Source organism: Oncorhynchus tshawytscha, linkage group LG18, assembly GCF_018296145.1.
Source record: "Oncorhynchus tshawytscha isolate Ot180627B linkage group LG18, Otsh_v2.0, whole genome shotgun sequence".
NCBI lineage: Eukaryota > Metazoa > Chordata > Actinopteri > Salmoniformes > Salmonidae > Oncorhynchus > Oncorhynchus tshawytscha.
This window is the reverse complement of record NC_056446.1, coordinates 42623325-42638023: the sequence shown is the minus strand read 5'-3', so window position 1 is coordinate 42638023 and position 14699 is coordinate 42623325. Positions and strand designations below refer to the sequence as shown.

The window sequence follows — 14699 nt, the reverse complement described above, 5'->3', positions numbered from 1 at the left end:
CTCTCAGCTGTCTCTCTCTCAGCTGTCTCTCTCTCAGCTGTCTCTCTCTCTCTCTCTCTCTCTCTCTCTCTCTCAGCTGTCTCTCTCTCTCAGCTGTCTCTCTCTCTCAGCTGTCTCTCTCTCAGCTGTCTCTCTCTCAGCTGTCTCTCTCTCTCTCTCTCAGCTGTCTCTCTCTCTCAGCTGTCACTCTCTCGGCTGTCTCTCTCTCTCAGCTGTCTCTCTCTCTCTCAGCTCTCACTCTCTCTCTCTCTCAGCTGTCTCTCTCTCAGCTGTCTCTCTCTGAACTGTCTCTCTCTCAGCTGTCTCTCTCTCTCAGCTGTCTCTCTCTCTCAGCTGTCTCTCTCTCTCAGCTGTCTCTCTCTCTCAGCTGTCTCTCTCTCTCTCAGCTGTCTCTCTCTCAGCTGTCTCTCTCTCTCTCAGCTGTCTCTCTCTCTCTCAGCTGTCTCTCTCTCTCTCAGCTGTCTCTTTCTCTCTTAGCTGTCTCTGTCTCGCTCTCAGCTTTCTCTCTCGCTCTCAGCTTTCTCTCGGCTGTCTCTCTCTCTCAGCTGTCTCTCTCTCAGCTGTCTCTCAGCTGTCTCTCTCTCTCTCAGCTGACTCTCTCTCTCAGCTGACTCTCTCTCTCAGCTGTCTCTCTCTCTCTCTCAGCTCTCTCTCTCTCTCAGCTGTCTCTCTCTCGGCTGTCTCTCTCTCAGCTGTCTCTCTCTCTCTCGGCTCTCTCTCTCTCTCTCTCAGCTGTCTCTCTCTCTCGGCTGTCTCTCTCTCAGCTGTCTCTCTCTCTCAGCTGTCTCTCTCTCTCTCAGCTGTCTCTCTCTCAGCTGTCTCTCTCTCAGCTGTCTCTCTCTCAGCTGTCTCTCTCTCTCAGCTGTCTCTCTCTCTCTCTCTCTCGGCTCTCTCTCTCTCTCTCAGCTGTCTCTCTCTCGACTGTCTCTCTCTCTCAGCTGTCTCTCTCTCTCTTAGCTGTCTCTCTCTCAGCTGTCTCTCTCTCTCTCAGCTGTCTCTCTCTCTCTCAGCTGTCTCTCTCTCAGCTGTCTCTCTCTCTCTCTCTCTCAGCTGTCTCTCTCTCTCTCTCAGCTGTCTCTCTCTCTCTCTCAGCTGTCTCTCTTTCTCTCTCAGCTGTCTCTCTCTCTCTCAGCTGTCGCTCTCTCGGCTGTCTCTCTCTCTCTCTCTCAGCTGTCGCTCTCTCGGCTGTCTCTCTCTCTCTCTCTCAGCTGTCACTCTCTCGGCTGTCTCTCTCTCTCTCTCTCAGCTGTCTCTCTCTCTCTCAGCTCTCTCTCTCTCAGCTGTCTCTCTCTCAGCTGTCTCTCTCTCAGCTGTCTCTCTCTGAACTGTCTCTCTCTCAGCTGTCTCTCTCTCAGCTGTCTCTCTCTCTCTCCTCTCAGCTCTCTCTCTCTCTCAGCTGTCTCTCTCTCTCAGCTGTCTCTCTCTCTCTCAGCTGTCTCTCTCTCTCTCTCTCTCTCTCAGCTGTCTCTCTCTCTCTCTCTCTCAGCTGTCTCTCTCTCTCTCTCTCTCTCTCTCTCTCTCTCTCTCTCAGCTGTCTCTGAAGTCTGTCTGTGTATCTGTGTCTGTAGATGCTGACAGACGGTCTGTGTCGACCGTGAACCTTTCCAAACATGCAGCTGATCCAGTTATAACCAAGAGACTGTCCTACTCCTCTACACTCTTACACTCTCCAGACAGAGGTAAACACACATTGTCATATTCTCCAGCTCACTCTCGCTACAGTGTCTGTAAAAGTCTGTGACATCGATAAAGAAAGTTTCTACCTGAAACTATATTTTGGGATTTGTTTCATTGGTCCATTGTTGACAAGTTCTATGTTTTTTATATATATATATATATAATTATATGATTCTGGACTGGGTCATGTTGTCCTGCTGATAGTCTCCTGTCCTCCTCTCCCAGACTGGGTCATGTTGTCCTGCTGATAGTCTCCTGTCCTCCTCTCCCAGACTGGGTCATGTTGTCCTGCTGATAGTCTCCTGTCCTCCTCTCCCAGGCTGGGTCATGTTGTCCTGCTGATAGTCTCCTGTCCTCCTCTCCCAGACTGGGTCATGTTGTCCTGCTGATAGTCTCCTGTCCTCCTCTCCCAGACTGGGTCATGTTGTCCTGCTGATAGTCTCCTGTCCTCCTCTCCCAGACTGGGTCATGTTGTCCTGCTGATAGTCTCCTGTCCTCCTCTCCCAGACTGGGTCATGTTGTCCTGGTCCTTAGCTAATAGTCTCCTGTCCTCCTCTCCCAGGCTGGGTCATGTTGTCCTGGTCCTTAGCTGATAGTGTCCTGTCCTCCTCTCCCAGGCTGGGTCATGTTGTCCTGGTCCTTAGCTGATAGTCTCCTGTCCTCCTCTCCCAGGCTGGGTCATGTTGTCCTGCTGATAGTCTCCTGTCCTCCTCTCCCAGGCTGGGTCATGTTGTCCTGGTCCTTAGCTGATAGTCTCCTGTCCTCCTCTCCCAGACTGGGTCATGTTGTCCTGGTCCTTAGCTGATAGTGTCCTGTCCTCCTCTCCCAGACTGGGTCATGTTGTCCTGGTCCTTAGCTGATAGTGTCCTGTCCTCCTCTCCCAGGCTGGGTCATGTTGTCCTGCTGATAGTCTCCTGTCCTCCTCTCCCAGACTGGGTCATGTTGTCCTGGTCCTTAGCTGATAGTCTCCTGTCCTCCTCTCCCAGGCTGGGTCATGTTGTCCTGCTGATAGTCTCCTGTCCTCCTCTCCCAGACTGGGTCATGTTGTCCTGGTCCTTAGCTGATAGTCTCCTGTCCTCCTCTCCCAGGCTGGGTCATGTTGTCCTGCTGATAGTCTCCTGTCCTCCTCTCCCAGGCTGGGTCATGTTGTCCTGCTGATAGTCTCCTGTCCTCCTCTCCCAGGCTGGGTCATGTTGTCCTGGCGCCATGATGAACCTTTAGTTCTCTCTTTGTGTAAGCATATTGATGTTTTCCAACTAAAGTGTGTGTGTGTGTGTGTGTGTGTGTGTGTGTGTGTGTGTGTGTGTTTCCCCAGGCATGCGTCAAAACACAGTGGTCAAGCGTGTTCTACAACCCACACTCTCCTACTTGGCACGCAGCCGCAGCGCCATGAGCTTGTCTGGAGACACTGGTAACACGCAATGTAGACTGTGGTAATAACAGGGGTTAGTGGTTAGACTGGTAATAACAGGGGGTTAGTGGTTAGACTGGTAATAACAGGGGGTTAGTGGTTAGACTGGTAATAACAGGAGTTAGTGGTTAGACTGGTAATAACAGGGGGTTAGTGGTTAGACTGGTAATAACAGGAGTTAGTGGTTAGACTGTGGTAATAACAGGGGTTAGTGGTTAGACTGGTAATAACATGGGGTTAGTGGTTAGACTGTGGTAATAACAGGGGTTAGTGGTTGGACTCATGATTTGGTTGGTTCTAATTGTGTTGCTGTCCTGGGGCTCTGTAGGGTGTGTTTGTGTTTGTGAACAGAGCCCCAGGACCAGCTTGCTTAGGGACTCTTCTCCAGGTTCATCTCTCTGTAGGTGATGGCTTTGTTATGGAAGGTTTGGGAATCGCTTCCTTTTAGGTGGTTGTAGAATTTAACGGCTCTTTTCTGGATTTTGATAATTAGCGGGTATCGGCCTAATTCTGCTCTGCATTATTTGGTGTTCTACGTTGTACACGGAGGATATTTTTGCAGAATTCACCATGCAGAGTCTCAATTTGGTGTTTGTCCCATTTAGTGAATTATTGATTGGTGAGCGGACCCCAGACCTCACAACCATAAAGGGCCATGGGTTTTAGCCAGATCCTAATTGGGATGTTGAATTTTACATTCCTTTTGATGGCATAGAAGGCCCTTCTTGGTATATTTGCAGTATTGACCCTTCTTTTTCAAGACCTCTGCAATCCGCCCTGGCATGCTGTCAATTAACTTCTGGGCCACATCCTGACTGATCCTGACTGATGGCAGCCCATTCTTGCATAATCAATGCTTTAGGTTTGTCAGAATTTCTGGATTTTTGTTTGTCCACCGCCTCCTTGAGGATTGACCATAAGTTCTCAATGGGATTAAGGTCTCTGGAGTTTCCTGGCCATGGACCCAAAATATTGATGTTTTGTTCCCTGGGCCTCTTAGTTATCACTTTTGCCTTATGGCAAGGTGCTCCATCATGCTGGAAAAGGCATTGTTCATCACCAAACTGTTCCTGGATGGTTGGGAGAAGTTGCTCTCGGAGGATGTGTTGGTACCATTCTTTATTCATGGCTGTGTTCTGAGGCAAAATTGTGGGTGAGCCCACTCCCTTGGCCGAGAAGCAACCCCACACATGCATGGTCTCAGGATGCTTTACTGTTGTCATGACACAGGACTGATGGTAGCGCACACCTTGTCTTCTCCAGACAAGCTTTTTCCGGATGCCCCAAACAATCGGAAAGGGGATTCATCCGAGAAAATGACTTTACCCCAGTCCTCAGCAGTCCAATCCCTGTACCTTTTGCAGAATATCAGTCTGTCCCTGATGTTTTTCCTGGAGAGAAGAGACTTCTTTGCTGCCCTTCTTGACACTTGATTTAAGTTCAATCTTACTGGTAGCAATATCCTTGCCTGTGAAGCCCTTTTTGGGCAAAGCAATGATGACGGCACGTGTTTCCTTGAAGGTAACCATGATTGACAGAGGAAGAACAATGATTCGAAGCACCACAATCCTTTGAAGCTTCCAGTCTGTTATTCGAACTCAATCAGCATGACAGAGTGATCTCCAGCCTTCCCCTCGTCAACACTCACACCTGTGTTAACGAGAGAATCACTGACATGATGTCAGCTGGTCCTTTTGTGGCAGGGCTGAAATGCAGTGGAAATGTTTTTGGGGGATTCAGTCATTTGCATGGCAAAGATGGACTTTGATTGATTGATTAATTGCAATTCATCTGATCACTCTTCATAACATTCTGGAGTATATGCAAATTGCCATCATACAAACTGAGGCAGCAGACTGTGAAAATTAATATTTGTGTCATTCTCAAAACTTTTGGCCACAACTGTATAGTTTTCTATGTGCTTTAGGGCAACGGTGTCTCGATAGAATTTGTATTTGTGGTCCTGGCAACTGGATATTTTTTTGGAACACCATTATTTTTTGTCTTAGTGAGATTTAATGTCAGGGCCCAGGTCTGACAGAATCTGTGCAGAAGATCTTTGTGCTGCTGTAGGCCCTCATTGGTTGAGGACAGAAGCACCAGATCATCAGTAGACATTTTACTTCAGATTCTAGTAGGGTGAGTCCGGGTGTTGCAGACTGTTCTGTTCTGCAGACTGTTCTAGTGCCCGCAAATTCGTTAATACATATGTTGAAGAGGGTGGGGCTTAAGCTGCATCCCTGTCTTGTTTTGTGGATTTTATAAGGTTCTATGTTTTTCCCCAATACCACTTTCCATCAATTTGTATAATAAGATGCAGACCCTCATTTCAAATTGAGTCAAAAGCTTTTTTTAAATAAAAAAGCATTGGTTTGTTTGTTTGTTTGTCAATTAAGGTGTGCAGAGTGAATACGTGGTCTGGCGTACTGTAATTTGGTAAAAAGCCAATTCGACATTTGCTCAGTACATTGTTTTCGCTGAGGGAATATACAGTGGGGCAAAAAGTATTTAGTCAGCCACCAATTGTGCAAGTTCTCCCACTTAAAAGATGAGAGAGGCCTGTAATATTCATCATAGGTACACTTCAACTATGACAGACAAAATGAGGGGAAAAAATCCAGAAAATCACATTGTAGGATTTTTAATGAATTTATTTGCAAATTATGGTGGAAAATAAGTATTGGAGGATATAAGATCTGGAGGGATTTTCCATGTACCGGTAGAACAGAGAAGAAGCTACGTCTGGTAAGACTATGGGTGGGGGTGTGTCTATTTGTCAATAACAGCTGGTGTGCGATGTCTAATATGAAAGAAGTCTGGAGGTATTGCTCGCCTGAGGTAGAGTACCTTATGTTAAGCTGTAGACCACACTATCTACCAAGAGAGTTCTCATCTATATTATTCGTAGCCATCTGTTTGCCACCACAGACTCATGCTGGCACTAAGACCTCACTCAACCAACTCTATAAGGCCATAAGCAAACAAGAAAATGCTCATCCAGAAGCTGCGCTAGTGGCCAGGGACTTTAATACAGGCAAACTTAAATCAGTTTTACCAAATTTTTACCAGCATGTCATATGAGGAAAGAAATCTCTGGACCACCTTTACTCCACACAGAGATGTGTACAAAGCTCTCCCCCGCCCTCAATTTGGCAAATCTGACCATAATTATATCCTCCTGATTCCTGCTTACAAGCAAAAACTAAAGCAGGGAGTACCACTCGCTCAATATGGAAGTGGTCAGATGGCACGGATGCTACGCTACAGGACTGTTTTGCTAGCACAGACTGGAATATGTTCCAGGATTCATCCAATGGCATTGAGGAGTACACCACCTCAGTCACCGGCTTCATCAATAAGTGCATTGAGAACGTCGAACTCACAGTGACTGTGCGTACATATCCCAACCAGAAGCCATGGATTACAGGCAACATCCGCATTGAGCTAAAGGCAAGAGCTGCCACTTTCAAGGAGCGGGACACTAATCTGGACGCTTATAAGAAATCCCACTATGCCCTCAGACGAACCATCAAACAGTCAGTGTCAATACAGGATTAAGATTGAATCCTACTACACCGGCTCTGACGCTCGTCGGATGTGGCAGAGCTTGAAGACTATTACAGACTACAAAGGGAAACCCAGACGCGAGCTGCCCAATGACGCAAGCCTACCAGACGAGCGAAATGCCTTTTTATGCTCGCTTTGAGGCAAGCAACACTGACGCATGCATTAGAGCACCAGCTGTTCTGGATGACTGTGTGATCACATTCTCCGTAGTCGATGTGAGTAAGACCTTTAAACAGGTCAACATTCACAAAGCCACGGGGCCAGACGGATTACCAGGACGTGTACTCAAAACATGCACAGACCAACTGGCAAGTGTCTTCACTGACATTTTCAACCTGACCGAGTCTGAATTATGTTTCAAGCTCAAGCAGACCACCATTGTTGCCATGAAGTGCTTTGAAAGGCTGGTTATGGCTCACGTCAACAGCATCCTCCCAGATACCCTAGACCCACTCCAATTCACATCCTGCCCCAACAGATCCACATAATCTCGATCGCACTCCACACTGCCTTTTCTCACCTGGACAAAAGGAACACCTATGTGAGAACGCTGTTCATTGACTACAGCTCAGCGTTCAACACCATAGTGCCCATGAAGCTCATCACTAAGCTAAGGATCCTGGGACTAAACAAATTCCCTCTGCAACTGGATCCTGGACTTCCTGACGGCCCGCCCCGGGTGGTAACAACACGTCTGCCACACTGATCCTTAACACAGGTTAGGGTTGTGTACTCAGTCCCCTCCTGTATTCCCTGTTACCCATGACTAGGTGGCCTAACACGACTCCAACACCTTCATTAAGTTTGCTGACGACCCAACAGTGGTAGGTCTGATCACCGACAATGATGAGACAGCCTATATGGAGGTCTGAGACATGCAGTGTGGTACCAGGACAACAACCTCTCCCTCAACGATGAGACAGCCTGTAGGGAGGAGGTCAGAGACCTGGCATTGTGGTACCAGGACAACAACCTCTCCCTTAATGTGAGCAAGACAAAGGAGCTGATCATGGACTACAGGAAAAGGAGGCCAAACAGGCCCAGATTAACATCGACAGGACTGTAGTTGAGCGGGTTGAGAGTTTCAAGTTCCAAGTTCCTTGGTGTCCAAGGAAAGGAAAGGAACTATCATGGTCCAAACACACCAAGACAGTCGTGAAGAGGGCACGACAAAACCTTTTCCCCCTCAGGAGACTGAAAAGATTTGTCATGGGTCCCCAGATCCTCAAAAACGTTCTACAGCTGCACCATCGAGAGCATCACCGCCTGGTATGACAACTGCTCAGCATCTAACCGTAAGGCGCTACAGAGGGTAGTGCGTAGGGCCCAGTACATCACTGGGACCAAGCTTCCTGCCATCCAGGACCTATATAATAGGCGGTGTCAGAGGAAATCATATTGTCACGGTGGCACCGGAGCGCCAAGTCTAAGACCAAAAGGCTCCTCAACAGCTTCTAAGCCATAAGTCTGCTGAACAATTCATCAAATGGACTAAAAATGGCTTCCGAGCTCTTTCTGTGTACCAGGGAGCTAGTTTCTTATGAGAAATGTTTTTCGTTTTTAGGGGTGCAACTGTATCTAGGGTATTACACAAGGTTAAATTGAGTTCCTCAGTTAGGTGGTTAACTGATTTTTGTCCTCTGACATCCTTGGGAGTCTAGAAGGGATTGTGTTAATTGTTTTTTGATAGATTTCCACACTCCTTCCATCTATAGCATTTCTTAATATTATTCAGTTCCTTTGGCTTTGATGCCTCATGATTGAGCATAGCTCTGTTAAAGTATACTGTGACTTTTCTGTGATCTGATAGGGGCGACACCCCTATCTCTCTCTCTCTCTCTTCCCCTCTCTCTCTCTTATTCTCTCTCTCTTATTCTCTCTCTAACTTCCTCTCTCTCTCTCTTCCCCTCCCTCTCTCTTATTCTCTCTCTCTTCCCCTCTCTCTCTTATTCTCTCTCTAACTTCCTCTCTCTCTCTCTTCCTCTCTCTCTCTCTCTCTTCCTCTCTCTCTCTCTCTTATTCTCTCTCTCTCTTATTCCATCAACTTCCCCTCTCTCTCTTTCTCTCTCTCTCTTCCTCTCTCTCTCTTATTCTCTCTCTCTCTCTTATTCTCTCTCTAACTTCCCCTCTCTCTTCCTCTCTCTCTCTCTCTCTTCCCCTCTCTCTCTTATTCTCTCTCTCTCTCTCTTATTCTCTCTCTCTCTTATTCCATCAACTTCCCCTCTCTCTCTTTCTCTCTCTCTCTTCCTCTCTCTCTCTTATTCTCTCTCTCTCTCTTATTCTCTCTCTAACTTCCCCTCTCTCTTCCTCTCTCTCTCTCTCTCTTCCCTCTCTCTCTCTAACTTCCTCTCTCTCTCTCTTATTCTCTCTCTCTAACTTCCTCTCTCTCTCTCTTCCCCTCTCTCTCTTATTCTCTCTCTCTAACTTCCTCTCTCTCTCTTCCCCTCTCTCTCTTATTCTCTCTCTTATTCTCTCTCTCTAACTTCCTCTCTCTCTCTCTTCCCTCTCTCTCTTATTCTCTCTCTTATTCTCTCTCTTCCCCTCTCTCTCACTTCCCCTCTCTCTCTTATTCTCTCTCTCTAACTTCCTCTCTCTCTCTTTATTCTCTCTCTCTAACTTCCTCTCTCTCTCTCTTCCCTCTCTCTCTTATTCTCTCTCTCTAACTTCCTCTCTCTCTCTTCCCCCTCTCTCTCTTATTCTCTCTCTTATTCTCTCTCTCTAACTTCCTCTCTCTCTCTCTTCCCCTCTCTCTCTTATTCTCTCTCTTATTCTCTCTCTCTAACTTCCTCTCTCTCTCTCTTCCCCTCTCTCTCTTATTCTCTCTCTTATTCTCTCTCTCTAACTTCCTCTCTCTCTCTCTCTTCCCCTCTCTCTCTTATTCTCTCTCTAACTTCCCCTCTCTCTTCCTCTCTCTCTCTCTCTTCCTCTCTCTCTCTCTTATTCTCTCTAAATTCCTCTCTCTCTCTTCTCTCTCTCTCTTATTCTCTCTCTAACTTCCCCTCTCTCTCTTCCTCTCTCTCTCTCTCTTCCTCTCTCTCTCTTCCTCTCTTCCTCTCTCTTTCTCTTATTCTCTCTCTAACTTCCCCTCTCTCTCTCTCTTCCTCTCTGTCTCTAACTTCCTCTCTCTCTCTCTTCCTCTCTCTTTCCTCTCTTCCCCTCTCTCTCTCTTATTCTCTCTCTCTTCCTCTCTCTCTCTCTGTCTCTCTCTCTTCCTCTCTCTCTCTGTCTCTCTCTTCCTCTCTCTCTCTTCCTCTCTCTCTATAAATGATGTCACCTAATGTGTGATCAATAGCTCTGATTGATTATATCTCTAACCTGTCAGACTCCTGATGGTTAATGTCCTCACCAACGGTGTCTGCATGTGGTAGCACTAACAAATACTCCTCTTTTCCCTCTCCCTCTCTTGGCTCTCTGTTCCTCGCCTCCTTTTCTCCTTCCTTTCGCCCATCCTGTCCATGTCTAACCCCTGATTGGTGGTGACCGTGTGACAGGAGCCATGCCTGCATGTCCTCGCTCGGTGTCCTGCCACCCTATGGGATCTATGTCCTTCAAGTCCATCCAGTCCCAGCCTCTGACCGTCTGCCGCAGCCAAGAGCCACTCCTCCCCAGGGACATGACCAACCGCAGGAGGACCACCGGAAAAGCACCGGTAAGACTGTTGTTGATTTAACACATGACATCATCAACATGCACCGGTAACACATGACGACATCATCAACATGCACTGGTAACACATGACATCATCAACATGCACCGGTAACATGACATCATCAACAGGCACCGGTAACATGACATCATCAACATGCACCGGTAACATGACATCATCAACATGCACCGGTAACACATGACGCCATCATCAACATGCACCGGTAACACATGACGACATCATCAACATGCACCGGTAACACATGACGACATCATCAACATGCACCGGTAACACGTGACGACATCATCAACATGCACTGGTAACACATGACGACATCATCAACATGCACCGGTAACACATGACGACATCATCAACATGCACCGGTAACACATGACGACATCATCAACATGCACCGGTAACACACTACTACAGAAATTGGTTTACTCATTTATTTACTAGCTAACTAAATAATGACACAGAATAAACATGGAGAGAAGAGAGAGAGAATAAGGGACACTTATCGTGGATACATTCTATAAATATTCTTCCGTTAATCATATACTTTGTACACGAACCGTTTGGAGTAAAAGACCATGAATGTATTTACGTGTGAAAGGTTTGTCTCTGTCGGAACCAAGCCTTCTCGGAAAGGGGTTTGGTTGGGCCTTCTCTTGGACTTGAGTGTAAGGCCCTGATTGTCCACAAGAGGTCACAATGTCCTTCTTCTTAGTTGTCCGAGGCTTCAATGCCTTGTTCTGTCATCTGGAGCAGAACTTAAAGATTGTGTTCCCTTCCATTGGTCCTCTGAAGATAGCCAATCAGCCTTGTCGATGATCCACAGTGGGGTGACGAGAGCAGTGTAGTTGACGATGATTTTCCATTGGTCCTCTGAAGACAGGATGGTGTTCACATTCACTCCCAGGAAGAGGGGTCCTCTGAAGACAGCCAATCAGCCGTGTCGACTATCCCCAGTGGGGTGATGAGAGGAAGTAACAGGAAGGTCCTACTTGAATTCCCTTTCCTAGATACCATACTTAGGACAGGCTAATCAGCTGTCCCAGTGATTGTCTGAGGTGAGTTTCTCACCTCTTCCTCCTCGTGTTCAGGATTGGACCACGATGGACATGAGCTGGTAAAAAAGTTTAAAAATAAATAAATAAAGTTACACTTTCTTGCTCCCAAGTGGCGCAGCGGTTTAAGGCACTGCATCTCAGTGCTAGAGGTTCGAATCCAGGCTGTATCACAACCGGCCGAGATTGGGAGTCCCATAGGGCGGTGCACAATTGGCCCAGCATCGTCCGGGTTTGCCTGGTGTAGCCCGTCATTGTAAATAGGAATTTGTTCTTAACTGACTTCCCTAATTAAATAAAGGTTAAATAAATAAAATATATACTTTTTATTTTATTATGATGCTGAAACATGGCGGCGGATGAATTTCACGACAATGTTCGAATCCAGGCTGAAAGATTTTTTATTTTTTATTATCAAGACTTTACACTTTACATGTTGTTTATATTATTATTTCCTTTATTTAACATCGCTGAGAAATGTCTTGTAAGTTTCACTTTAAGGTCTTAACGCATTTCTTAATTACATTCCTTTACTTTAGATTTGGGTGTATTGTTGTGAAATTGTGAGATAATTACTTGTCGGAGCATTTAGCCACACTAATATCTGCTAAACACCTGTATGTGAGCAATACAATTTGATTTAATTAGTTGGCAACTGAATTAATCAGGGGCAGGTAATCCACTTTGAGCTGGGAGGTGATGTTGGAACATTGCTGCTATAACAGCCTCCACTCTTCTGGGAAGGCTTTCCACTAGATGTTGGAACATTGCTGCTATAACAGCCTCCACTCTTCTGGGAAGGCTTTCCACTAGATGTTGGAACATTGCTGCTATAACAGCCTCCACTCTTCTGGGAAGGCTTTCCACTAGATGTTGGAACATTGCTGCTATAACAGCCTCCACTCTTCTGGGAAGGCTTTCCACTAGATGTTGGAACATTGCTGCTATAACAGCCTCCACTCTTCTGGGAAGGCTTTCCACTAGATGTTGGAACATTGCTGCTATAACAGCCTCCACTCTTCTGGGAAGGCTTTCCACTAGATGTTGGAACATTGCTGCTATAACAGCCTCCACTCTTCTGGGAAGGCTTTCCACTAGATGTTGGAACATTGCTGCTATAACAGCCTCCACTCTTCTGGGAAGGCTTTCCACTAGATGTAGGAACATTGCTGTTATAACAGCCTCCACTCTTCTGGGAAGGCTTTCCACTAGATGTAGGAACATTGCTGTTATAACAGCATCCACTCTTCTGGGAAGGCTTTCCACTAGATGTAGGAACATTGCTGCTATAACAGCCTCTTCTCTTCTGGGAAGGCTTTCCACTAGATGTTGGAACATTGCTGCTATAACAGCCTCCACTCTTCTGGGAAGGCTTTCCCCTAGATGTAGGAACGTTGCTGCTATAACAGCCTCCACTCTTCTGGGAAGGCTTTCCACTAGATGTAGGAACATTGCTGTGGGGACTTGCTTCCATTCAGCCACAAGAGCATTAGTGAGGTCGGGCACTGATGTTGGGCGATTAGACCAGGCTCACAGTCGGTGAACCAATTCACCCCAAAAGTGTTCGATGGGGTCGAGGTCTGGGATCTGTGCAGGTCAAGTTCTTCCACACCGATCTCAACAAACCACTTCTGTTTGGACCTCACTTTGTGCACAGGGGGCATTGTCATGCTGAAACAGGAAAGGGCCTTCCCCAAACTGTTGCCACGAAATTAGAAGCACAGAATGGTCTAGAATGTCATTGTATGCTGTAGAGTGTTAATATTTCCCTTCACTGGAACTAAAGGGCCTGAACCATGAAAAACAGCCCCAGACCATTATTCCTCCTCCACCAAACTTTACAGTTGGACCTATGCATTGGGGCAGGTAGCGTTCTCCTGGCATCCACCAAACCCAGATTTGTCTTTTGAACCGCCAGATGGTGAAGCGTGATTCATCACTCCAGAGAACGTGTTTCCACTGCTCCAGAGTCCAATGGCGGTGAGCTTTACACCACTCCAGCTGACGCTTGGCATTCTGGTGATCTTATGCTTGTGTGCGGCTGCTCTGCCATGGAAACCCATTTCATGAAGCTCCTGATGAACAGTTATTGTGCTGACGTTGCTTCCAGAGGCAGTTTGGAACACGGTAGTGAGTGTTGCAAGTTGCAACCAAGGACAGACGATTTTTACAAGCTACGGGCACTCGGCGGTCCCGTTCTGTGAGCTTGTTTGGCCTACCACTTCATGGCTGAGCAGTTGTTGCTCCTAGACGTTTCCACTTCACAATAACAGCACTATAAAAGCTCTAGCAGGGCAGAAATTTGACAAACTGACTTGATGGAAAGGTGGCATCTTATGACGGTGCCACGTTGAAAGTCACTGAGCTCTTCAGTAGGGCCATTCTACTGCCAATGTTTGTCTATGGAGATTGCATGGCTGTGTGCTTGATTTTATACACCTGTCAGCAACGGGTGTGGCTGAAATAGACAAATCCACTCATTTGAAGGTGTGTCTACATACATTTGTATATAGTGTGTATATATACGACCATGTGTGACAATAAAATAAAAAAATAAATGTACTTGTTGAGGCGTTCACACGTTCAACAAGTTGTTCCTTTGGTTAATTTATGGCCTTTATCACCCCTCATTCGTGTGTGTGTGTCTCTCTGTATTTGTGTATGTAAGGATAAAAATAGGGACTCAGTCAGAAAGTCTTGGAGCAACCTCTCCATGCCTCTGACCACGCCCCCTCTGACCACACCCCCTCTGACCACACCCACTGACAAAATGTCCCGGTCGCCACGGAAACAGCAGAGTAGAGTGACAGCGCCCTCGCCTGGCAGGTTGGTAGAAATAGCAGCTCATAGAGAACCTATAATTCAAATATCTCTCTAATACGCCACTAGACTAGATGACCTCAACTCTCTGTTACAGTTAGTGGGTCATAACCTAACGCTCTGGATAAAAGTAGTGCACTATGTAGGGAATAGGGTGCCATTTCATCTCTCGCTCCTCTTTCACCCCCCTCCCCCAGACCACCCCAGAGAGAGAAGCCGCCCCCTCGCCCCTCCACCCCCAAGCAGCTGTGGTCTTCCAGTGGGGGGGATGTGGGGAACCTCAGACCCAGTAGGACGGTGCCAGAGGGCCTGTCCTTGTGTCTGATTGGACCGCAGGCAGCAGGAGGACCTGAGGGAGACCACGAGTCTGACCCCTCCCAGCCCCACCCTCCGACCCTGGGCCAATCCAGAGCCAGCCCAAGCACAGGCACAGTAGTACACACAGACGCAGCAGCAGACAGACAGACAGACAGAACTAGCCACACAGCAGACAGCCAGAACTAGCCAC

General features: G+C 47.1%; 1 protein-coding gene across 1 annotated transcript in view; it reads left to right on the top strand.

Moving 5' to 3' along the window:
- Positions 1-14699, top strand: part of LOC112240728 (ensconsin) — an 87565-nt gene that overhangs the window by 46295 nt on the left and 26571 nt on the right. Inside the window, exons 7-11 of the mRNA XM_042300553.1 lie at positions 1569-1679; positions 2993-3088; positions 10147-10304; positions 14040-14197; positions 14389-14623. Coding sequence (XP_042156487.1) covers positions 1569-1679; positions 2993-3088; positions 10147-10304; positions 14040-14197; positions 14389-14623 — 758 coding nt within the window. The remainder of the gene's footprint in view (positions 1-1568; positions 1680-2992; positions 3089-10146; positions 10305-14039; positions 14198-14388; positions 14624-14699) is intronic.